Source organism: Petaurus breviceps, unplaced genomic scaffold (assembly GCF_028583685.1).
Source record: "Petaurus breviceps papuanus isolate PSGF00001 unplaced genomic scaffold, PetGlider_PUasm1.0 90808, whole genome shotgun sequence".
NCBI lineage: Eukaryota > Metazoa > Chordata > Mammalia > Diprotodontia > Petauridae > Petaurus > Petaurus breviceps.
The window spans coordinates 5,494,192-5,521,602 of record NW_027187349.1 but is presented as its reverse complement, the minus strand read 5'-3'; the positions used below and the strand labels follow the sequence as shown (position 1 = coordinate 5,521,602).

The following is a 27,411-nucleotide window of genomic DNA, read 5'->3' as shown; positions in this document are numbered from 1 at the left end:
GATAGATAGATAGATAGATAGATAGATAGATAGATAGATAGATAGATGATAGATAGATAGACAGACAGACAGACACATATGCTCTCAAGTGCTTATCCCATCTCCCACTTGCTTGATGAGTCAAGTCCCCAGAACACAGCTAGTCATTTCCTCAGGACCCTAGACGGACCCCTGAGTGGTTGAAAAATTCCATTTCAAGTTCTGTAGTTCATGAAACCCCACTGGTATGCAACCCATCATTATAGTCAACTAAATAACCAGTTTAGGGAGCCAGATTCACTTAGTTTTTGAAAGTGGGTATTTCCTAGGTTTGATAAAAGCAGTAGTTTCAAAACATTCTTCCAAAAGTCTGTAACACATTCTCTCATGAGTAGATACACATTATAGTCAGGACTTCAGCTTAGAGAGTCCATGTATCAAAGTGGTAACTCACAGGAACTGGTTGTTTTCCTTTGTGGTAGTATTCAAGAAGTTCCCCTTGGGTTTGATGTAGCTCTGAGCTGAGCTCCTAGTGCAGATATGAATCTTCATCCAGTTTGTCACTGGCTCCCAGTGCAACTAATGCCCTCAGAAATTCATGGGATGCAGTAGGTTGCCCTTGAAACATTGTGAAGGCCTCCAGAAGTCTGGAGCTTGTAAGGTCTTCCTCTGGACCAGGTGTGGGTAAGTTGGAGGTGGAAAGGAATCTCAGGCAAAAAGCAAAGTATTCCCTAGAGGAAACTTCTGGAACGCTCTTCTTTTTTGTTACCAGACATTCTAACAACTTGGGTTCTAAATTTATCTTCTGTTTTATAGATTATTCATAGGGTGTGATTAGCTTGCCTCAGCCATTCACAACACTTTTCTGTCAACCTCACTCCAATGTATCCAATTTATCTATAGATATTTCACACTTTCTGAAGTGTTTGTTTAGTTGAGACATTTTCACCTGATTAAGATATATAGGCAACTTTACGTGGGATGGGAAGGGACATGATTCATTTAGGTAATTGAGAGAAAGACCCAGAGAGAGAAAGAGACATAGAGAGAGACAGAAAGACAGAGACAGAGATGGAACTAGCTTATATATTAAGATCTTCCAGTATACGAGGCACTGGAGATAATGGAGGTAAAGGCAAGTAGCCCCCATCTTCAGTGAGCAGACACCATATATAGAAAGTGTAGAAAAGGAAGGGCCATGGGAACTGGCACAGAGAGAACTGAGCCCCCAGAAGATAAGACAAAAATTCAGCTACCAGAGATGTCCAGAAAGCAAGTGAGCTGGCAAGGAGATATGCTCCTCCTTTTAGTTTAAGATTTAGAGAAAAGTAACTCCATGGACCAAAAGGGCACTTGGAGTGTTGAGAAGTACTCTGAATAGACAGCTCTCTCTCCCTGAAGTAAAACTTGGCATTTCCTTCTATATCATTTAACTAATTTAGGCATCATAGAAGATGTGAAGAGTCCAGGGAAAGAAAAAAAGAAAAAAATTAAACAAGATAAAACATGGGCTTAAAACAAAATGCAATACCAATAAGAAAGAAAAAACAGCTTAGAGAATCACTTAAATCCCAGAACTGAGCAGTCCTGCCATGCTGTATTATCTCTTAGTAGTATTATTCAAGTTATCTTCTGACCGCTTTCTGTACTTGAAATAGATTACTAGAGTTAATGACTGACCCTTAGATTTAGCATCATTGTGGATTTAAATCAATATATTCTTTCCACTTTTAGCAATGAATTTAAAACATCTACCTGCTTTCTTTTTTCATGATTCCCCCTAGCAAACATTGAGAAAATAATAATTTGCCTACATATTATGAGTCATTTTAGGCTCAGGAAGCCCTGACCTCTGAGAATGAGTAGTTCCTCAGCAGTCATCATCAAGCACTAGTCTTATGGTTTGTTTGTTTGTTTGAATGTACTATCCTATATGTTAAGCTATAATACATGAGCAGAAAGTCTCATATGAATATAAGGCTTCCCTCTTTTTTTTTTTTTTTTTTTGAGATTGGTTATTCCTCTCACCCCCATGCTGGAAGTCCAGCAGCCCAGTAGCCACTCAAGGGTCTAATCCCAGGGCAGCCTTGGACTGCTCCATTTCTGACCTGGGTGTATTCATCCCTCTTTAGGCAATCTGGTGGTTCCCTGCTTACCCTACTGGTGCCAGACCACAATCAGCTTTGTCCCTACAATAGCTCAGAACTTCCAAACTTAAACAATACAGTGGCTTCAGCATTCCCAGAAGGAAGGATTATGGGAATATGTTACCATACCCAGCTCAATAAGGCTTTCCTAAGGGAAACATTTCCTGATTCCCCTAGATATTAATTCTTTCTTTTCTGCCTCTTCAAATTTTATGTCCCTTTTCCTTCCCATTTGCTGTTCCCTGAGCTGTTTGGTATTCCAGCTCCATACCTTTTCACAGAGTGTTCCACATGCCTTAAATGTATTCTCTCCTTATCTCTGCCTCTGAGAATCCTTGGCTTCCTTCAAAACTCAATGCAAGTGCTACATCTTAGGGGACTTCTTTCCTGATCTCCAGCATCCTCAGTGCTCTATCTTTCCTCAAATGATCATGAGTCCATTTACATGTAGTAATTTTTTTTTTTTGTTCAATAGTATTTGGTACACCTCAGAACATCAAAATTAGGAATCGACTGTCAACCAAAAAACCAACACAATAAAATGGTTTAAGTATTATTTGAGGTGGCATTTCTTAGTGCCACACTGTCCTACTGACCAGATTAGGAATGGAAGTCTTTACCATAATGAAAACCAAATATACATATATATCTTTCCCTCAATCCCAAAGGTTAAGGGGAGCTCATTTCCTAAAATAACTAATTATTGCAATCTGCTAAGTATCCAGTTAAATCCTGTTTCACCCAAGTTTGTTGTATTTAAGAAAGGACAAATAGCAGCGACACATGTAAGATAATACTTTGTTTTCCTAGAGATAGTTTTTAAAAAAAATGAGTGATGAAATAAAGCATTTTAAAGAAGATGGTCACTGTTTCCTTGAATATTCTAATCTCCTGGTGTAATAGAAAGAGCACTAGACTTGGAATCATAAAACATGGGTCCAAATAACGGAGAGCTGGGGGAGAGAGACAAAGAGAGGGAAACAGAAACTGAGAAAAGGAAAGAGAGAGAGAGAGGGAGGGAGGGAGAGAGATTGTCCAAAGAAGGAGAGAGCAGCTAGATCTGTTCAGAAATTCTGTTCACAATCTCTTCTATCTCTAAATCCTAAAATCCAATGCCTCCTTGTAATGAAAGTGACCATGGTACCTAAAGGCAGTGTCAATGGAAGAAAAGCTCTTGGAAGGTTCTGCCAGCCAAAGTACGCTTTGTGTATGATTCAACCAACATCTATCATCCAGAGACCAGTGTAGCTAAATCTTGAGAGTTTAATTACCAGAATTTTAAACAGTATGGGATTAAATATTTTATTTGGTTGTTACTAGGTAGGTGTGGTAAAAGACTGGTGGTCTCATGAGGCCACAGTAGGTTGCAGCCTCTGTCAGAAAGGGGGCATACCCACAGCAGTGAAATGACAAGATATTTTGGAATGTTGAAGAAAGTTACTTTTTATCAAAAATTACAGGATGAATTTGATCAGATTTTTGACAATGGATGAAATTTCTTAATGGAATTTAGGAGATTAGAATTATTTGCAAACATTCAAAACCTTGTGAATAGGTGAGCAGATCATTAGGCTTTCACAAGTAGCCAGGCAGGGGTTCCAGGCAGGCTGTGCTCAATACTTGAAAGCAGCAGGTGGCCTCAATTCTACACTAGCAGGACTTAGATTTAGCCGCTGCCTTGTGTTACTGGTTAGGCCAATTGGAAGCCCAAGGGAGAGCCTTTATAAATTTACATACTGAACTGCTTGGAGTATCTCCTTCCTTATGTTCCCACAATGGAAAAACTGGGATCCTGCCCAGCTGTGACTATATCTCCCATTGTAAAACCTGATTATTCTCATTGCTTTGTGTTAGTAATGTGGTTCTGTATCCATCCTCCAGTGTCCCACAAACTGAAAGAATGAGAGGTAAGGAAAGACTATTGATACTGAAAACAAGTCAGGGTTAAGATTGCTTTCAGAATATGAGGCACCTTGTGCCTTTGTTGTAGCATGCAATGTTGTTCTTCCCCATATGTTCTAGAAGTATGATTCTTACTCTAAGGAGGGGTCTGTGAATTTGGATGAGAAAAATGTTTATTTTCACCAACTTCTAATTAAATTTTAGGAAATCCTTCAATGATTTAGAAAAGTTATTTTGAAAAAGGGTTTCTCTAGAGTGCTGAAGGGGCGCCATACAAGAGTGTGCCAAAGCCAGCTTGTGATCTGGCACAGCGCTAAATTTTTAGTTTGAACATTTATGCCACAGAAACGGGCAAACACTGTGAATAAAGGTTTTATTTATTGTTTTGTTGGTTGTTTGGACTTAAGAAAGCAAATGGTAAAGATGCTGATGATACACATTAAACTTAAAACTGTGTATTGTGAAAATTTTCCTCCCCTACGTCCTATCCTGCACCAGTTATCAAATGTTTTCTAACATATTCCTGGGTTCTTGTCACAAGAAAGGTTAAGAAATCCTTTTCCAGAAATATAAAGACTAAAATACAATGGAAAACTTGTAAATACATTTTTTAACCTAAATATTTGTGAGATAGTTCTGATTGGTACTTCAGTTTATAATGAGATTGGATTGACCTATAAGGGTTCAGAGTTGCCATTCCTGGTTCTGGTCAGCTGAGATTTGGGGTCAGCTTCAGGCCAGTGATTGTTTTGTTAGGACAACCTTGAGTAGGTTCCTTTGTCTTTCCACCTTCCCTATTGGCAGGGGGGGGGGGGGGCGGGCAGAGTGCTTTATCATCTAAAGGCAAAGAGAACATCTAATTGGGACTCCAGACCTCTTCTTATATAAGCCTCACTAGAAGTCAACCATTTCTTTGATGCTACCTTTATTATCAAAGCAAGAGAGCAGAACTAGACACTTTCTCTCTTTTAAAAAAATTGATGTAGCATCCTATTTTCTTGACATTTCTGGCATGGGGGGAAGGGGGCGGCCAACAGTGAGAAGGACCAAGGCACCACTAAAGGTTTGTTCTCTTTTGTTGTGTCTGTGGTTGGTAGCCAAAGGGTTCTACTTGAGGGAATTTGTTCCAGACCTGTGTAAAATGAGTTTATATCATTTTCTCCACATGGCTAGAATCAAGCCCCAAGGCCCTGATGTACCTGGTGTGTAGGACCCAGGAATAGTGACTGTGAGCATACTCTGTGAAATGGCCATTATAGGTTAATTCAGCCTTGCCACTTGTGGATTCTGTATTTTATCAGTGTGCATAGGGTCTCCTGGAGTGGATATTGTAAACCCTCTTTACTTTCTTATCCATGCTTTCCATAAATCACCTATAAATGATACTCCCATTTATTTGGAGACCTTCCTTTTTGTCTCTTTTTAAAAAATTTATTTCAAATTTTATGTTTATTTTTAGTTTACAACATTCATTTCCATAAGATTTGGAGTTACAAATTTTTTCCCTGTCTTTCCCCTACCCACCACCCCAGAACAACAATCCCACTAAATGCCCCCTCCCCCAATATGCTCTCTCCTATATCCTCCTCTATTCCTCCTCCAACTTTCCAGTAGGTCAAGATGGATCTCCATGCCCCAGTGCCTGTATGTCTTATTTCCCAGTTGCATGTAAAAAAAATAGTAATTTTCCTTTCTTAATACCCCAAGTGTCCCGATATACAATTTCGTTTTTTCATCTTTTAATCTCTCATTCCCATCAGACAGTCTGTTAAATTTCTCTTCCCATTCCACACGTTCTCCACAGTACCATTTCTAACATTTCCCAAGTTTTAATTATGAAAGTTTTCAGAAATGGATACTTATGCACATTTCTGTCCAAAGAATGTTGTGCAATTTTTCTTACTCTGTTCTTTGACATTGTGAAAGGATTTGTGAACTTAACTTTAGAAAGCACAATTGTTTTCACATCATAATTGTTTTATTGTGCCAGACCACAATGTCTGAGTCTTTTTTCTGGACATGGGAGGACTTGGAACATGTTTTGCAGTTTAACTATTCTGAAAGGGAATAGACTCAAGAACTTTTTATTTTCACCTCATTAAGGCCATTAATTAAGAGAATGAGCTAAATCATAGCCTACAGTCTACATGAATGTAATGCACAAGATCTCTGCTATATAAGCGACATTTTCCCTCTCAAGAAAGATAATGGAACCATCCTCTATGCTTAATTGGGCCAGGGGACTAATGCTCAAACTATTAACATGGTTTATTGATCACCTAAGGCATAAAGGCCAAGAACAAGAGTGCTCCTTAGGCATGACAGACTGTGGAAGTTAATACCCTCCTGACCAAGAGTACCCTCATGGCAAATACAGAGATGAGTGAAGTAATACCATTCTGAATCAGTGCTGGATCTTTGTAATTTATCCTTTCCATTCTGTTGTTGAATAAACTTTCTTTTGTTAAAAGAAATTATAGTCTCTAATTTTATTCCAGATCTAAGGTCGAACCATCTGACTAGTCTGCATCAGATGTGACTCAGTATAAAAGGGAATCCATTTGGACATTGAAATAATGCTATAAATATTTGTTATTTCCCCAGGATATCCCATGTAAGGATGTATAATCTATGGTGTGGATAAATAAGGGAGTGAAATGCAACTGGACTCTCTATAGAGATATAGCTGAAAGGGACCTCAAATACCTTGTAGTACAGTTTCCCACCCTGCCAACTTATACCAACTTTTTTTCAGATAAGGAAATTGAGGCCCAGGAGATTAACTGGGAATAGGACAGGGATCTTCAGGAGGAGGAGTACCTTCCTCCTAGACCCACGTAGGTTAGTGACAGTATAAATTACACAGCTAAATTATATAATCTACAATTTAAAGGAAAGAGTGAGAGTGTGTGTGTGAGGGTGGTGAGGGTCACCATGCACAAAGAGCCTTTGAGGATGCTCCTTCCATTCTGTCACAAAAGCAATTTGTGCCCACTCAGATGATTTTGATAACTGTTCTTAATCCATTCAGGACTCATTCCTAATGGCTTATTTCCTTTTCTTCTACTAGTAGCGATTTGTTTCCTGTCTAAATGTTGCTCAGAGTAAGATAAATAGAGGACATGGGTTTCGGGAAAGTGATCTTACTTTATCTTTCTTTCAATGTTACAGGAGTTCTACTTTAAATGTGGCGCACACCCAACCTCTGCCAATGAGACATCTGTGGCTCTGAGCCTGATTACAACAAACAGTCGTAGTATCAGCTGTATCACATGTACTGATGTCAGGTAAAAACAGCAAAAAGCCTGCCCTTCTCAGCTGGGCTCTCTTCCTCTGTGCTCTGAAATGCTTCCCCTCACCCACTTCTTCACTTTTGCAGAACATGCCTTTTGTTTTGATGTTACACTAAGTATACGTATTGTAAACTGCATGTGGAAGTATAAGAATCACGTTAAGCAAAAAAAAGGATTGCAAACATTATTATCAAGGTGAGGAAAAAATAATTGATAACAGAAGTCCCTTTCTATGTAAAGGATTTTGAAAACCTGGTATTAAATTTCAACTACTGGTTTACTATATTTAAAAACTATATTTGCTGCCAAATATTTGATTGTAGTGTTACAGGAGGCTAATCATCTGCTCTAATTCTCAACTTTTAAAAAATGAGTACAATAGTAACACATGCTATACAGGAATAATTTTGAGGACCCAGATATTTTTTTTTAAAAGGAAACTGGAAAAAAAAAGTGTTTAGCAGGGAGAAGCAAGTTAATTTGAATAATAACAATGTGAGGACAAAAGAGAAGAAAAGGATGTGGTGGCATTTTATCTAAAGACTAGAATACAGAAGATGCTTGCAATGGGTGGTTTAAAAGAATGGCGGTGACAGAAAGGTATGTGTATTTTCCACTGAGATAAAAAAGATAGAATAGGCTTAAATTGTACAAAGATGGATTTAATTTATATATTGGAAATAGTCTTACTGGAAGGCTGATAAAACTCAGATATCTTAACAAGGTGAGCTGTGGAACTCCCTTGTTTCTAGAGTTTCAAGAAGAGTCTTGTTAAAAATGTCTTGTTGCCCTGAATCAGAAAAATGGTTAAAATGACCTTCTAGGTCCTCAAGATTGCATAATAAATAGGTATCAAGTGTCCTGAAGCACTACTTCCAAGTCTTCAATAAAGTGGTTTTAACTATAGTTTAATTGATCAAAACTTGACAGCCTCAATAGCAGCTGTTCAGAAAAAGCCATTTCCAAGAATTACTAATACTTAGGCATATTTTCCTTGCTGCTGCCTGTTCAGTCGATACAAGTCTCCCGATTTTTGAGATTATTGTAACAAAAAACAGCATATTACAACTAAATAGCTATGCTTACTAGAACTTACTAGAACTGGTCTGCTTACAAGATAAAAAATTGATTAACTGAAATTGCAAAGCCAGTATTTCTAGATGTGTAAGAGGGCCAAGTCAGATAGTTCTCCAATTAAGAGAATTTGGGGACAATTGCAGTGTTGTTGAGACAGCTTATCTGAAAGCAGTGGCATGTTCTGATTTCCCTTTCTTGAAGGGGTGAAACTTTGTTCTGCTATCACGAGTGAAACACATTTGAGCGGTTGTTTTGAAATTCATTAACCTTGAAAACAATGGCATTAAAAATATCTGACTTTGCTGCCCTGAGATCTATGAGAGGGATAGTGTTATCATGGGGCAGCTAGATGGCACAGTTGGTAGAGCACTGGGTCTGGAGGCAGGAAGACCTGAGTTCAAATTTGCCTTCTGATACTTAGTAGTGGTGTGACCCTGGGCAAGTCACTTAACCCTGTTTGCCTCAGTTTCCTCATTTGTAAAATGAGCTGGAGAAGGAAATGGCAAATCACTCCAATATCTTTTCCAAGAAAACCCTAAAAGTGGTCATGAAGAATCAGACAAGAATAAAACAATTGACCTACAAGTGTTGCTATGTTATAGAACTGTCAGGTTTATGCTGAGTCCTCACCATAAATGTCTGAAGGAAATCAACCTTCCACAAAGCTGGGCTTGTAACTGTTTGAAAGAAAACAAATGATCTATTCAAAAACAATTTTTCATATAACTTTAGAGAGGCTTTTTGGAACAGAATAAATTGTCTTTGAGTATTTGTAGGGCTATCAAGCAGAAGAGCGATTAGATTTGTTTTCATAGGTCCCAGAGGACATAAAAAGAAACAAAAGGTACAACTTGTAGAGGCAAATTGAAGCTCAATGTAAGGAGATGGAGGGGGGGGGGGAATAATTATTTCCCAAAATGGAACGTGCTGTTTTGGGAGGTAGGTTCTCCTTCAATTAGAAGTATTTAAGTGAAAACTGAATGATCTCTTTGGGTGATGAATTTTATCCTTAATACAACCCTAGAAGGTAAGTGCCCTTATTATCCTCATTTTATTGATGTGGAAATTGAGGCAAGCAGAGATAAGTGACTTGCCCAATGTCACAGAACTTTGAAATATTTGACACTAAATTTGTACACAGATCTTCTACTTATAGCACCATATTTTAGATGGGATCCTTGGTCAAGTACTGGGTTAACTAGATGGTGTCTAACATTCTGTGATGCTGCTGTAGAAGCAATTATAGTTTATTTATCTTTATTTTTACAGTGTTATTTACTTCAGAGATATAACATGAACCAATAAATGTAAAAAGATTTTTGTTCATGTCTCTCCATCATACTCTCAACTATACCAACTTGGTCTGTGGGAGAGGAGGCTCAAAATTTAGCTCATCTCCTAAGTAGCATTGGTCCCACCCATTGGTCACTGCAGAATGAGTTTTTGTACTAAGCTGGAGTCTCAAAGTTTACTCCTTGGGATTTGCTATTATACTACTCCCAAATTCTTATGGCTCCCTCTCCCCTGGAAACAAAGGGAAAGGCAAAGGACAGAAGAGGGGAAAGGAGACCCTAAGGCCCCTAAGACCCTTACTTTATGGTGTCTCACCAAGAGCCATGAGCAAAAGATTCACCAAGCTTCACGTGAGCTCACATAAAGCAAAGAGCTGTGATATTTTAAAAGGGATTTATGCATCTAACCACTTGACTGAGTCAGTATTCTTGATAAGCATGAAGATAATTTTTCATATTTGAGTAATAAATGAGAAATATGATCCTTGATAATCAGTGCACAGAGATACCCAAGCCATATATACCTAACTGTTTTTACAAAGCATAGACTAATAATGCATCTATAGACTAAGGTTTTCTGGTTTGTTATTTTTTACTGTTCCTATCACATGTTTGGTACTTTCAATAAATGGTCATTTTCAAAAACTCTCAGGATGCTAGATAGTTGGATAACTCTGCCAGAGGAAACAGGCACATTGTGTGTGGTGATATTGGTAGAGGTGGATATTTTAACTATATTCCACCTCAATTCCTTGCCTTCTATGTGGTATGCTCTAGACTGAGATATGAGGATATAAAGACAGAAAAACTTTTGTACCTTTAGGTCTTACATTCTAGTATACAGGATATAATAGGTATAAAATTAAGTACCGTAAGATGAAGAAAAAAGCACTATCAACTGGGGAATCCAAAAAAGAATTAAGTAAGGAGGCAATAATAAATGGAGCCTGGAAGGAAGGGAAGTCTTCTGAGAATGGGAGGTAGGAATGGAATCTATTCTAGGCACAGTTCTTGACTTGTGAGTATGCCCGTAAGTGGGAGATGGAGAGCCAAGTGCAGGGAATGGCTAGTAGTCCAGTGTAGTCTTCCTCTAAAACTTTCGCTTGAGCTTCACCTCTTTTTGTTCTCTACTCCAAATAAAATGATAATGCTGGGAGGGTGAGAGCTATTTTGTTCTTTCTTTTTATTCCTAGTAGAGTGCCTTAAACATAGTAGGTATTTTAAAAATGTTTCTGGAAGTCAGTGGAAGTCAAAACTCATCACGGCACATAATTTGGAGGAACCCAGAACAGGCATGTACCATGATTCTAGAAGACTGATGATAAAGCATGCTATTTACCTCCTGGCAGAGAAGCGGTGGAGTCAGGAAGCATATTTTTTTTGAGCTTGGCCAGTGAGACCGTTTTTGTGATAGACTGAATATTTATTGCAAAGATTTTTTTCTTTCTTTTTTAAAGTGTTATGAGTAGAGGAGAGAATAGATTTGTGTAAATTGAAAAAATAAATTTTAAAGAAAAGGATTGTGGAATCTAGATTGAGAAGTACATTAAATAACTGGGTAACGAGTTTGGCTTTTAATCCCGTAAGGGCATTTGTTCAAGGATTTTGAAAAGACGGGCAACATGGTTAGACCTGAATCACAGTAATCTCACATAGTTGCTTCAATATCATTAGTAATGTAATATATACAGTTTTACTCTTGTATTTCAATTCTATTAAGACATTAAAGGAGAAATTAAATAATAGAGGTTTGTTATTTTTTGTAGTAACTTCTCTAAGAAGTCTTTGGGAGAGTGTATGTGGTAATGGTGGTGGTGAGTGATATTTTTACTCTATTCTTTGCTTCCTTGCCATGCTATGTGGCAGGCACTGTATTGAGAACTAAGAATATAATGACAGAAACTTCCTACCTTCTGTGCTTAAGTTCTCTTGGAGGGAGGTGATGGGGAATATAGTAAGTACATAGTTAAGTGTTGTACATGGTAGACTGTACACACACACACTCACACAGAGTAACCCATGGGTCAAAGTCTTGAAAGGGCATGACATTCCTCCATCATTCTCCATGAAGAAAAAGTGAAATGAGATTGAAGAATACATATCAGCTAACCAATGAAATACGTATTGTTAATGTGTGTTAATGATACAGAAATTTTAGGTAAACTGTTAGGATACTTACGGAAACATTTCAGAAGGTAAAGAAAAAGATGAGATAAAAGTAAAGAGCTGGGGGGGACAGGGTGGGGAGAGTCTGATGCCCTGTTTTATTCCTTAGCACTTTGGAGAAATTTGGCATAATACTTAATCTTTCTGAGCTTTGTCACAGTGCCTCACAAAAAGTAGGCACTTGAGTAAATTCTTTTAATTTGGCTTGACTTAATATGAAAGCTTGGAGAAGATGATCTCTAGGGTCCCTTCAAGCTCTGAATCTTATTATTTTAATTTTTGTCAAGGAGAGAGGGGGAAAAAAGGAAAAGAATTTGTTAGATAGCTGGCTGCTTTGATCTTTAATTTTTTAAGAAAGGAAGCCATGTACATTTTCCAGACTGTTTCATGAAAATGACACAAATGACTAAAAAAGCCATTTTTTTTATCTTAAGTAAAGTGCAGAAAAGTTAGTCCTGAAGTCGATGATATGACTGTTATCTGTTCAGCCCTGTGCCCATAGCCTCCAGATAAATGTCTTCATACTGTAGCAACTAATGGTTATGTCGGTAAACTTGAATAATCAACAAGCGGTTCTATATATTCCATTTGAGAAGACAGGGCAGTGTGTAATAAATTTTAGAAAACTTCCCATAAAAGGAAGTTTTTAAAAAATATATAATTTAGCTGCTGGGAAACTTGGTTATATAAATATAAGCTTCTTTGGGGGCAGGGACTATTTATATTGTCTTTGTACCCCAGTGCTTAAAACAGTATATGGCATATGACCTGTGATTTCATTGGTACAGAGTACTCCCAGATGAGAAAATTTCTTCTCTCTCTGCAGGTTGGCGCTTTTTCTGCAACTTATGATCTTAGATAATTGCCTAGAGCACTGAGAGGTTAAATAACTTTTCCCTGGTTGTGTAGCCAAAATATGTCAGAGGCTGAACTTGAAGCCAGGTATTTCTGGTCCAAGGCTAGTGCTCTATACATTATTTTACATTATCTCTCACATAATAATTAATAAATGCTTGGTAAAATGAGAATGAAAATAATAGCACTTGCCTTCTTGGGTTGTGAGGATCAAATAACATGATGTTTATCAAGCCTGACAGTACTATATACATGATAGCTAATAATTATGATTACTTTTTGGCTTAAGATATTTTGTAAGCTTTTTCTTGTTATCCATTACCAGAAGAGAAAAATTTATCCAAGAAGTCCCCATTTTTAGCAAAAGTGATCAAATCCTCCCTTACTCCATTCTGCTTATCTTAAAAAATCACTCTATGCCTTCCTTAATCTAATTTTTTTTTGAGAAATCATTTGAGCAGATAAAGAACTGGAATGGGAATAGACTAGGATGGAACCTAAAGCGTTAAGTACAGACCAGGGAACACTAGGCATCCTCAGGCAGCTTGCATGAGTGCCATGTATGTATATGTGTGGGGATGTGTAATGCCCAGTATCTGGTGAAATTCAGAGAGAGTTAGAGGCATGAGAAAAGTGTTCAAATGTAAATGAACTTCAGGCAACTTGCTTAGCCTATACCTGCCTAAATACCCCTTTACTATCACCAATCTGATCTCTCTCAATTGATATTTTATAGCCTGTGGATTTTCCAGGTTGATCTCAGTCCCATATGTTGATATTAACCTTTATGACACAGATTTACTTGAATGCTTTTATATTCATGGAAGCTTTCTTCAAACACTTTGTACCCCCACCCCTTATCTCCAGACGATCAGTTCTAAGGCATGTGACAAACACACAGATCTGTGATAGTAATAATACTTTGCAGCTCTACCTGACATGGTTGTTGTGGCTGAAAGCACCCCTATAAACCTTACAACATGAAAGAAAGATGAGTTGTCATAAAAAAAAAATCACCTCCTCCAAAATGTGGTGTCCAAAAAGTACAGTCAACATAATGTTTCTTTCTGATGCATCAGCCTAAGGTTGGTAGGCAAAATAGTCTGTTTGCTTTGGATTTAAATTTGATATGAATAGTTTCATGTCATTCTGATCAAAAGAGGGAAGCATTTGGGGGTGAGAATTTCTTAAAGACTCCAGGCAAATAAAAAAAAGTTCTCATGGTGGATTTTGCTTAGCTCTAGTGAAGTAAAATGGTTCTCTGTATATGTGTGTGTGTGTGTGTTTATCTATATAGACATATAACTTTATTTTTTTCAAAACTTAGCACTCAAGGTGATGGGTTCTTTGTGTTTGGGGCAGCAAATCCTAGCAGTTTGCGAAAATTGCAAAAACATGAAGCAAACATGGCAACCTCAGTCCTTGAGGGAAGATCTGCTGCAGTGCAGTTTCTAGTTGAAATAGCATCAAAAGAGTTAGGAGCCCCCCTAGGCACCTGTAAATCAAATTCAGAAATAACAATGATGTTAAGCAGTATAAAAATGAAATGTGCAGAGCCCAAAGTGCCTCACATCTCCTTTACCGAACCAAGACTGCAAATGATTCCTAGAGGTACCTTTATTCTTAGAATTCCAATAGATGTGCAGATATTAAGGATTTTGTAGGGTTTGCCCTCCTTTTTGTGGAATCCCCAAGAAGGGCAAGATTTGCTACGACTAGAATGTAATAGTAGTGCTTTCTCTTTTAAACTTGCCTAGTCCATATTTTAGAACATGAGACTGAAGGAAAATGTTTCACTGTTTTGGAATTTGAAAGTATGTGGTTTTATGATACTTACTAGCTGTGTGACCCTGGGCAAGTCATTAACCCTGTTTGCCTCAGTTTTCTCATCTGTAAAGTGATCTGGAGAAGGAAATGTCAAAGTACTCGAGTATCTTTGCCAAGAAAACCACAAATAAGAAGTGTTGGGTATGACTGAAACAAATAAACTATGATTTAGGGTAAGGAATTCTGTGACCCTACTTCAGAAAAGCTGCCACCTCTATTAGGCTCATCAGTAGCGTGGTGGGTGGGGGAAGGTGGCAGGCTACTCAACTCGATCACCTCTGAGGGCCATTCTAGCTCTTAAGGTTCATCTGGTAACTACTAACTTAGATCTGTGTTTCATTCCTTTAAACACTCTTAGGTTAGTGTCAGTTGATAATGAAAATGTCTGAAAACACACCATCAGTAATGTAAAAACAGGATTTCAGTTTACAGTTCTAAGGAATATGCATTGCCAGAAAGTGGAAGCTGTTGATATTTTTCTTCAATTTTTCACAATGTTTCTACCATGGCACAAAGTATGTGAAACAATGTTCTAAGGAATGATTCAAGAAGGAGGTATACAATTCTAGTTTTCTTTTTCTTTCTTTTCTTTTTTGGGGATGGGAAAAGAGAGAGGAATTCTCTTACTTCCTTGCTATTTAATTTAGTTAATCTGAATGAACTGTATTCATTTATATATTTCCTGGCACTTTGTGTAATATCTACCCACCTCTTTTCATGATTGTATTTCATATCCTCACATTTCTGTTGCAAAAGAGATTCTGTTCAGTTATATAAAAATGTATTAAGCCTCTACAATGTATGACCTGGGAATTGTCATAGTGAATATAAAGATGACAATTCTAATCTGTGCCTTCATGTATGTTATAACCCAGTTAGTTGGTTAACATAAGAATAAAAATAAAGTTAATGAGAGTTAAGTTAGTAAAAGGTAGGATGTGATAAATACCAGGGAAAATTTACAGAATTCTATTGAGATTTAAGAATTTGGAAAGATGATATTCAGTGGGGTGTGTCAAGAAAGGGCGGCTTCATCAAATAGTAAAATCTAATATAGACCAAGATGGATTAGAAGAATTCAAATAGCCAGAGATGGAGGGAGAGAGCATTTCAGTTGAGAGGAGAGCTTCAGTAAAGGAGCAGAAGCAAAAAAACAAAGTTTCCTTTGAGGTATTAGATTTGTGGTAAGGATGGAATAAATAAGTTCATATATATGTATATATCCATGTATGAATGTAAACATGCATGTGCACATGCATACATACACATTAGAAGGCTGTGAATACCAGGAGGCTAAGAAACTTTGAATTTTCCCTTTTTGTAGGCTTTGAAGGTCTTTGAGCAATGTAGTAGCATGATTTAGAGTTATAATTGGTCTCGCGATGATATACAGAATGTTGGGAGAAGGGAAAAGACGAAATCAGTATTACATATTGCAATAGTTCACATGAGAAATTTGATCTGGTAGCAACAGAGATGGAAGGGAGAAGGAAGAAAAGTACAGGGATTACAAATATAAAGCTGTTTTTTTATTATTTTCCTGTTCTTCTATCTATATATTGCATGCTGTGAAATTATTGATTTACTCTTTCTGCTTTCCCAGGGAACTGGTCTTTGTTAAGGAGGACTATGTAATCAAAGAGAGAAGCTGAACTACAGATTTTTAGAAATGTGGATTATAATATAATTAGCATGTTTACAGTCCTTTAAATGGTTCTTTCAAGAGTGGATTTTCATTTCTGTAGTAGAAAAACTGATTTCAGTTTGAGTTATCATTTGTGAATATAACTGGAAAAGCATCTTTGTTCTTCAAATTTATTCTAAGCACCAGTGTTTAAGTTTTCTTTTAGTCTCAGATTTGATGAAGGGAATTGGTTATTGTCTGTGTAATTGTATTTCACATGTGAGAGGCTAGTTATTTAGTGTCCATCAGCATTCTCCAAGCTGAGAAACTCATTCTAAAAATTTTATATAACTCTCTTCTGGCCTTCTTACCCTCTCTTCTGGATATTGGTTATGTTGGTGATACTTTTTCTTGAAACATCTCCAAGACTTCTGTGTGCTCAAAAATGTTGAAGTCTAGACCATCCCATAGTGGTATATTAAGGATCAGACTATGGAAACCTGAGCATACATGTACTAGGTAATTCCTTCCCAGATATTTGTTTCTCTTCCTCTAGAGAACATAGCTTTCCCTAACAACTCTCCAAAGACTTGTACCACTTGCTGAGACCAAAAAACAGCTGATATTAAAAACTTAGATATCACTGTGAGAGAAAGCCAACTATGTCCCTCTGGCTTCAGATGTATAACTTTTGCAAGGTTGAAATTATATAGTAGAAGTTTGCAATTTGATTGGCTAATTGCTGTGATTGGTCAAATCTCAGCATTGTAGAAAGTATTCTAATTTTTCTTGGTTAGGAGATTGCTTGGAACTCTTTCAAAATCATTCTTAGTTATGACATTGTCTTTAAGACATGAGTTTTTCTTTTTCATATACATGTACACAAATGTGCACCTCCAGAAACACACAGCTTTCATTCCTCCACCATAACTACCACCACCCTTTGCTTCCAAATCAAAGAAAATCATTAATTTAATAACTAAATCTGCTTTATGAAGTGAGATGATGAGGGGGAAAAGATATTCTCTGATTCTATCCCTCTGTCTCACCAAAAAATTCCTCCTGAATTTAATGGAATCATTTAAAACTAAATTAAGTAAAATTTCAAATTAATCATATATCAAACTGAGTGATGTAACTAATTGGTTAGGCCAACTAAAGTTAAAAAAAAATTGGGAAGATGGATGTGTAAGATATAGCTTATCAGATATATGTTCCTCAGCTCTGTCGTTCTGGTCCAGTTACCTACAAAAGCATTGAGGAAGTATTTCATTGACCTTGATACTTTGAAATGTGAACCATGGCTGTTTTAATGCCAGTGAGTGACCTTCATTTCTCCGGCAGTGAACTCTGTAGATTTTGGACTCAAGTGGCTGCAACAGTAGGGTTTCCTGAAACCGGTACAAGCACTTGGGCATGAAATTCATATTTCTTACCTTTTGTTTTAACTGTCCCTGCTGCTGAATGGCAGCCCCCACTGACAATGCATTGCAAATCTTGCTGGGTGGCTTCTGCAGCTGTTAGGGCTGCCCTTGCCCCTGCATTTAAATGTTATGCTACTTACCATCCCGGGAGTTACATCATCTCATGATTAATAGCAAAACAATTCTATATCCCTCAAGTCTCAGCAGGGTTGTAAGTATGATTTTATTGACAGTGTGGCATTATATTTAAGGATCACTTTTAAAGAAAAGTACTACTCATGTATTTATTGTATAACTGTTTTTCCCCCCATTTGTATGGATCATTCTTGCCATACATTTTCCCTTTTTCCTTCATTTTTTGTAATTAACAATTGATTGTAAAACTAGGTCAGTGCAGAAGAGTACTTTCAACCTCATTTGTGCTCTGATTCCTGTCTTTCAGACAGATAGGAAATTGCAGAGGTTTTGTGAGTGATAAGCAAGGTTTTAATTGGCTAAGATACACACCATTCTCCTAAAACATCTAACATGGCTGTTATTTCTTGTAACCACTTATTGTGAGCCTTTTGCATACTATTTTTTACATTTTCTAGAAATGGACCAGTTTGTAGCAACAATAGCAGTACATGTTGAATATAACCCTGAATTGCCACATATTCTTGACATTAAAAAGGTTACTTATTCATTTGGCTTTCATTCAACACACATTTATTAAATATTAAGTTTGTGTAGTACCGTGGCTGAGGCAGGGGCGTAGGAGGTGGCATAAAGATACCTCACATTGTTCCTGCCATCACAAAGCTTACAATCTGGCATTGTGATTTAGTCAGAAAAGTCCTTGCCAGGCTGACAAACAAACTCTCTGTCAAAGACAAGTATTCAGATTCTACATATGAATCATAACCAGCAGGAGTTGTACAGATTGCCACTATTGTGAAGATTTTAACATAGCTCTAAAACCTGTGCAATATAAATAATGCTAGGCAGTGCACACATACATAGTTTGTGTGTGGGTGCATCTATGCCTTTATATACAGTACATGTGCGTTAACACTGGCAAAGGTATAGGGATGCTTACACAATCATAGTATCACTAAAGGAGGAAGATGCGGAAGCAGTTCTACAAACGCTTCAGTGAGACCCTTTAATACACCTGTGCATCTTCTTCTATCAAGGATGCTACCCCACCAAGTATAAAAAAAAAATGGTCTAACTCTATTCTAAAGGAAGTGTGGGGAACAGGTGACAGCAGGATGCTCAGAGAGCTGTTGGATGGTTGCAATGCATGGAAGGAATGTTGAGTCTCCTTAACGTATGATCTCAAACCATGTGGCATCACTGGAAAGACCCTTCCTTAGCTGTAGTTTCTTTTCTGATCCTGGTCCAGATCTTACTCCTTGTCCGTTGGTGTTGACTTGTCTTCTTTATATCCTTCACAGTATGTTATGTGAAGTGCCTTTTACTTACTAAATATGCTGAATGAGCAGATGAACAGAATTAACTATGGAGATATACCATGTACAAATGTCATAAGGTAAGCACTGTACCTGTAATTTCATTGATACAAAGAACTTGTAAGTGAGGAAACTTCTTTTACCAAAATGCAGGGTGGCTTTTTTCTCTGAATATTACAGTTTCACCAAATAGCCTTGATTCTAGATCCAAACATCACAGACCAAATTCTTTTCATCTGTTCTGTGAGATGTGGACTTAGTCAAAAGGCCGCCCCCAAGGACCTAGAAGGCTGTATGTGACCTTAAGGCATCAGTTCCCCCACCCCTAGCCTAGAACCTGCAAAGGATGAGGGACTTCCGGAGGTCTTACACCATCTAACACCATTCTAGCCAGATTTGAACCCAAGGTCTTCCTGGCTATAAGACCAGATTTCTATCCACTGTGCCAAGGTTATTCCTGGGCCCGTTTTAAAAGCCCCACTGGTTTTTGTCTCCTCTTAGGTCTACTCACTTCAGTCTTGACAGAAACATCAATTCTGATTGCAACGACAATAAAACAGGTGGGCTTTTTTTTCCATCTATGAAAAACTGCACATCTGTGTTTTTAGCTGTGTGTGCAGAGACAAACCAAAGACTAGTATCAACTTGACAAATACGTAGGATAATTATATATTTACATAAGTTACATATTCATACATGAAAATATTCATTTTGCATTAATCCACATTAATTGATAGCAAATTTGATAACAGTAATTGATAGCAAAAAGGTTACTTCCATATTAGACAATGAAAGTTTATTGGTGTCAGATTTCTTAAGTTATGAGTAGAACACCCCATTATGTAGTCAATTGGCTATCATTAAGTGCTCTCATTACTGTAGCTCCAATTGGAACGCTCCCTTGGAAGGTTTTCCCCAGTGCTACAGTAGAACACATAACTCATTCTTCCATGCACAACTCCTTTCCAATATCTTCAGCTTTGAATATATTCCTTACCCGAGTTGCTCTCCCACTTTCCTTGCTTCATGCAGGTCTTACTTTGTCAAAGCGTTGTTCTACATTCCACTCTTCCAAGTAGACTTCTCTGACAAAGTCTTCTATATTCCCATTTCCTTTCATTCTATGCCTCACTAGTGGTCTTGGCTTTGATGTACACTGTGTGGATTTCTGCTTCTCTGTTGAAGCCCAATGCAAATGTTTTCAGGGAGATGGCTCCAGCCACAATCCAATCACTATTGTTCTACCATCCAGGTATGTAGGAACAATGACAAATTTGCATCAACTCTACTTCTGGCCCTAGAGTAATCTAATTCTACTAGCCAAGTTAGTAAGTGTTGAAGTGATGAAGATTTGTATTGAGGATGCCAGAAATGATGATTTCTGATGCATTCTGATTGGTTAGCTACCCCAGTATTATTAGACTCTATTATAGCTTACTATTGTGTACTTGCCATGTTGTGGACATAATGCCAATTTTTCATCCAGAAATTCTACTTACAAAACGGCCTTTTCTAGAAGTAATTGTCCAAATTTCTCTCTAGATCATTTACAATTTTGTATTCTTCAGTTCTCATAGCAAGAAACCCGTTTTTCTAAAACAAAACCATTTATTTCATGGACAAATATTAGCAAAATAACCAATTATGTGAGATTTCTTTTTGTCCTGTTTAATTGTTCTTCTTTTTATTAGAGTGATATCAGTGTCTATTTCTCACCCCCACCCCTGCCTTCCTCCATCAGCTCTTATCTTTCAATCCTCATATCTTTCAAGCCCTATACAAACTATTCATCTAGCCCTGACAAATATGAATTTTGATTGCAACTACAAAAGGATAGGGTTTTTTTATTCCACCTACAAGAAATTGATTGTACATGTGGGTTTTTTTTAAACCATGAATACAGTGATGAATCAAAAAGCAGTGCCATCTTAAAATACATGCAATAAATACGCACATGCACATGCACACACAGACACATGTATGATCTCTGAGAGAATACCCTCTACTTCTTAAGAAGATAATTCTGGAAGATAACTAGGTGCTACTCCTGGGTCCACTATTCCATATAGTTCATTACCTATAACTTTGGTCAAGTTATTTAACTTCTCTGAGTTTATTTTCCCATCCAAGAAAAAAATAGGTTGAAGAATGCTTGCTATGACTCCCACATACAGTATTTTAAAATAATACTTTCTATTTTTCCAATTACAATAAAAACAATTTTGACAATTTTTTAATTGAGTTCCAAATGCTTTCCCTCCCCCCTTTTAGCAACTCCTCCATTGAGACAGTAAGCAGTTTGATATAGGTTATACATGTGCAGTAATGCAAAACATATTTCCATATCAGTCATGTTTTGAAAGAAAAAAGAACTGCAAAGCCCCCACCAAAAATGAAATTAAAATATAGTATGATTCGATCTGCATTCAGACTCCATTCATTTTGTTCTCTGGTGGAAACTGTCCTTTAGAACTGTCTTAGACCATTGTGTTCCTGAGTATAGCTAAATCTCAAAATTGATCATCGTCCAATATTGCTGTTACTATGTACATTGTTCTTCTGGTTATATTGACTTCACTTTGCATCAGTTCCTATAAATGTTTCCAGGTTTTTCTAAAATCATCCTGCCTGTCTTGTCATTTTGCATAGCACAATAATATTTCATCACAATCATATACCACAACTTGTTCAGTCATTCCTTAACTGATGGACATACCCGCAATTTGCAGTTCTTTGCCATCACAAAAAGTGCTGCTATAAATATTTTTGTACTTATAGGCCCGTTTCCCCTTTTTATGATAGCACATGAAAACATGTGTTGAATAAACTTTGGAAATTAACATTATATGAATGCAAAGTATTGTCACAGTTAATGAGAGGCAGTATTGTATTGGCGATAGTTAACCCTGATGCCAGATAAACTGGACTCTAGTCTTATAACTAAAATATATACTGACTTTGTGATCCTAAGCAAAGCACTTAACCTTTCAAGTTGTCCTGGAAAATTTCTGATACCAAAAACATCTGATACTTTTTAGTGGTAGAGGGTGTAGACTCACCTACATCTCTCTGTGTCAGTGTAATCAAGGTTCAGCTTCCAACCTTGTGGTTTTCCCAAGGGGGGGGAAATAGCTAGTGATTGTGCAGTACTACAAGTTTTACAGCAATGGTGTCAGATTCAGATAAACAGGGATCACTAAACTGTATATAAGGATCCCTGTGGGCCTCCTATTTTTAAAAATAAATTTGCAAAAGTTTTAAAATGTAATGTGTATTTTGGGGGTATTTTTATTTATTTTGATAAGCATTTCCCAGTCATATTTTAAATCTAAATTGGACTGTTGTAATGCCAAGCAAAGGCAACTTCCCAAGGTTCAAAATATCAGCATAGCTCCTCTCCATTTTATTCAGTGACAAATTAAGAACAGAGAAAATCAAAATATAGCATAATTCAAAATACAGCATTCACCAAGTGTAATTCAATAATTTCCAAGTACTCTTCCACCCTTGGACATTACATTCATTTAGTCAATCACAAAGTTCCTCTTCTAAGTACTACTCCACCCATAGGCAGTACATTCATTTAGTCAATCACAAAGACCCTCTTCTCAAATGGAGATTAGTTTCCAATCATAAGCTAAGTACATTCATTTGGTCAGTCACAAGAGCACAAAAAAAGTCAAAAGTTTCCCACCCTTGGATAACAACTGAATAGGCCATCTACCCCAGAGTTATAAGCTTAAGCACAGCATTTAATACCCAAAGAGAAGTCTTTTCTTCATCTTGACCCGAGGCAAGTTCTCAGCAATCTTTGGTCCTGGGGAGATAAAGCTTAGCAAAGCCACAAGATAGATTGCCAGTGTCCTCATTAATTCATTCTCTGTCTGCAGAACAATCCTAGGACCCCTGAAAACATTAGCAGAACCCTCTTCCAGGATTTCTGTAAACATACAACAAGAAAATCCTTCTTCAGGGCTTCTGAACCAACAGCAAGGTTCCAGAACCTCTGCAGCAACAGCACTGGCCTTCACCAGTGGTCACAATTCATTCTCAATCTGCAGAACAGTCTCTGGACCCCTGAACCAGCAGCAAGGTTTCAGAACCTCTGCAACAACAGGACTGTCTTTCACCAGTGGACGAATCTGGCAAAACAACATCAAAACAGACAGACAAAGTACCAGCATAACAGCCATGTCTCCTCAGTCCTTTGCAGCTCTGGGTGGCAGCTCTCAAAAGTCCTGGGCAGTTCGAACTGGCCCTCAGCAATCCTCTCCCTCTCTGCCTCCAGATGCTGCTTCCAAAAAATTCTTCTGCCTCTTTCTCTGCTTGTGCCTCTCTAAATTCATGTCACCAGGTCCTCCCACTTCAGCCCTCTCTTTTCATGTCAACAAGTCCATCCCACAAGTGGGATTCACAAGCTCTGGGTTTTAATACTCAACCAAGCCAATACAGGGGATCTTTAAATTTCATTACTATTACAACAGTATTTGAGAGTGTTATGGGCTGTATATGGCTATCTATTGGCCACTTATTTGACATTTCCATTTTATAGAATGCTTCACGTGTTGTCCCATTTGTTCCTTATAACAACCATGTAAGTTAGGTGTTAACTAAAGCACACAAAGGTTAAGTGACTTGCTCAGGGTCTCATAGATACTTAGAGTATGAGATAGAATTTGAATTCAAATGTTCCTGGCTCTAAATCTCACCTTTTCCATTCATTGCAGCATGTGGTACCTAGCTTGTGTGTTTAGAGTTCTGCTTTTGAAATTCAGGTTCATTCAACCCAGAAGATTTCATCATACCTCCCAGAAGAGAAGCAGATTGACAAAAAGAGAATCTTATAGCTGAAGGACTAAAATAATGAGTAAACCATACCCAATCTCCATAAAGCAGAGCTATCTTTTCATGTCTGTTTTTGGCACCAACCTTGTTCTTTAGGATTTTGCAACACTGATCTTTAATTGTCTCATGGATGTTCTTTCCTTTGACATTGATGTTGTCATTGCTTGTTTGCCCTTGTTTTTTTTTTTATCATTCCATACAGGTCTTTCCTTACTACTCTATATTTATCACATTCATCATCTCATATAGTACAATAACTTGCCATTACATGCTTGTACATCTATTTTCTGAACTAGACAAAAAAAGCAATAGACTTTCTTCATCCATTGTTTTTCCTGTGTGGTTGACAAGTTAGCCAAACCCTTTTTCCTGGTTACAGATCTCTTTGAGCAGCTTCTGCAGTATTCTGTGGAATGATTTCATTTATAACTTGGATCATTTGTGGGTTTTCATAAGGCCTGCTTTTTTTTTATTTGGACACTGTACCAGACCTTTTCCAACATATTGGGAAGCACCTTTGAGAAGAAATATACATCTTGTTATGTTCCTCACCTGATGTTTATCATCCAGTGAAAAATATTCTTGTCTTTTTTTTTTTTGCTTTTTGGAGGGCAGTTGGGCTTAAGTGACTTGCTCAAGGTCACACAGCTAGTTTTTGTGTTAAGTGTCTGAGGCCGAATTTGAACTTAGGCCCTGACTGCAGGGCCAGTGCTCTATTTACTACTCCACCTAGCCTCCCCTAAAATATTCTTATCTTTCAAAGAATCTTGTATGATTTTAATGTGTGGGTGGAAAAAAACCTTATTAAAGGAAGTCTTTAAGGGAGTATATTTTTGTACTTGATCAAATGCCTTTATACACATAAAAAAAATCTAGACCAAATAAAGTGGCACAAAAATTAACAGAAAAAGGAAAAGTATAGATTGGATTGCCTTTAGAAAATTGTGAAACTCCTCTAATTACCCTTTATTACTTCTTCCTGGAATAAAGGCCCATATTTTAATACTGATATTCTTTTGGTGCTAATTACATAGCTCTGAGATATTAATACAGTATTATCAAAATGAACAAGACAATGATCATGGAACAAATACAAAAGAATATAGCAGTATATTGTTTGATGAAACCAAAGACTCCAACTACTAGAGAAAGGATTTATTATCTGACAAAACCTGCTGGGAAAACTGGAAAGGAGGCTGACAGAGATAAGACATACACTATCATCTTGCACTATATACCACGATAAGCTTCAGATGGATACTTGGCCTAGATATAAAACGTCATATCATAAAAATAAAAAGTACAGGAGCAAGGAAGGAAATAACTTGTGCAACTATGGTTAGAGAAAGAGTTCACAACTAAACAAGTGATAACTAAGATCAAGAAACATAAAATGCACAATTTTGATGATGTAAAACTAAGATTTTTATATGAACAAAAGTCAATTTAATTATAATTAGAAAAGAAATTAACTGGGTCAGAGTCTTTGAAACAAGTTTATCTGATGAAGGTTTGTTACCCAAGATCTGTAAGGAACTAATTCAAATGCAAGAATGTCAGCCATTCTTCACTAGATGAATGGTCAAATGGCATAAGGTTAGTTCTTAAAGGAAGAAATTTAGACTATCAACAGACATGAAAAACCTCTCCAAATATTTAATAAGGAAATGCAATTAAAAACAGAGCCTTTACCTGTTATCCATCCACAACAGAGGGATTGGAGACTCTGTGAGAAAAGAAACACACTCTTGGTAGAGTTGTTCTAGTCATTCTGGAAAGCAATTTAGAATTATGCCCCCCAAATCACTGAACTTTAGATTTAGTTTCAACTAGCAGTATTCCTTAGAATTCAAAGAAAGATGAGGACTCATGTATAAATGTTTTCATAGCACCTCTTTTTATTTAGCACAGAACTGGGAATTAGTAAGGTTACCATCAGTTGGGGAATTGCTGAGCAAATTATGGTATATTCATGTCATAGGACATTATTGTACTCTAAGAAATGACAAAAGGGATGGTTTCAGAGAAGCCTGGGAATATGCTTATGAACTAATGCACAGTGAAGTGAACAGAACCAAGAGAGCAATTTATACAGTAATAACTGAATTATCAAAAAAATAGCTTTGAAAGCTTTTATTGTGTTCAGTGCAATAATCAGTCACAGTTTCTGAGAAACAATGAGGAATTATGCTATCCACTTTCTGACAGGTAAGTGATGGAGTCAAAGTACAGAATAAGAAATATATGTTTAATGTGACCAGTGTGGGAATTTGTTTTCTTTGACTATACATATTTACTATGAGAATTTTTTTTTCCATTTGGGTCAGGGATATAGGGGAGAGAAGAGAAGTAGTGATAAGAAAAAAATAAAAGAGGATAATTACAGCATTTTTTAATTGCACTGAAGAAAACAGAAGGAAGACTTGAAGGTCAGAAGGAAACACTGACAGATGAGATAGTTTGTATTGAATTTAATGTATAATTTAAATGAGTTATATCTGTTTATATACAAATAGATAACTGTAACAATTAAGGAGCCTTAAAAATTAGAATAAAAAATATCAGGGAAATGAAAATTCAAGGGAAAAATGAGGACAGTTCTTGATGCCAGAACAAAGAAATAGCAAAGAGCCAACCACACTGGAATCATAGCAGGAAGAGAAGAGGGAGAAGTTAAGCTTTTATTAAGCATCTGTTACACTACAGACACTGAGCTAAGCACTTTACAAGTTTGATCCTTACAACAACCCTGGGAGGGAGATGCTATTATTATACCCATTTTACAGTTAAAGAAACTGAAACAGATCGTGGTTAAGTGACTTGTCAAAGGTTGTACAGGTAGTATTTGAAACAGGATTCGAGCTCACCTCTTCTTAACTCCAGCCCAACACAACCACAAATATCCATATATTTGCCTTTGATTGTGAAAGTGTCTCTCCAAACTCTCTTTGGCATATGACTCCATCTAGTTGTTTTTTTGTCTTGTTTTGTTTTCTTTTCCCTCCTTGGGGACAAGAGAATCAGACTAATATTTACATCACTCTGGAAGATGGAAAAAGCTCTAAAGTTCCAATGTTCTCCACTAGACTAATTAAACATTGAAGACAAGCTTTTGTTCAGCTTGACATAGAGGCAAGCACCTGAGTGATCAATATCTGCCTATAAGGAGAGTCTCATACAAATGGGCTTTGAGGTTGTGGTTGCTTTGAGCAACAAAATGCAAAGGCATCCAAGCCCTTAAGAAGTAAAGCAGTCTAGACACCTCTCTAGTGCCTCTCAGAAATTTATATAATCTTTAAGACTTAAACTACTCCACTCCAAAAGAGGTTAGGATTTGTTTTCTCTGTGGAATTGTCTAACCATATCTCACTACCTTCACCTATTACATAATCATAGAGCATTGAGTAATCAGTCACAGCCAATGGTGAGAGTCTTGCACAATTGAGCTTTGAGCCCTTGGTTATACAAACATCTTTCTTCTCCACTGAAACTTACAAATCAAGGGACTGTACCTGAGTCATAATAT

General features: G+C 37.1%; 1 protein-coding gene across 3 annotated transcripts in view; it reads left to right on the top strand.

The window, feature by feature from the left end:
• PRKN (parkin RBR E3 ubiquitin protein ligase) overlaps positions 1 to 27,411 on the top strand; it is a 1,996,139-nt gene that overhangs the window by 1,068,994 nt on the left and 899,734 nt on the right. For all 3 annotated transcript variants that reach the window (XM_069070393.1, XM_069070394.1, XM_069070395.1), the window contains one exon: positions 7,200 to 7,315. In XM_069070393.1, the coding sequence (XP_068926494.1) occupies positions 7,200 to 7,315 (116 nt within the window). The remainder of the gene's footprint in view (positions 1 to 7,199; positions 7,316 to 27,411) is intronic.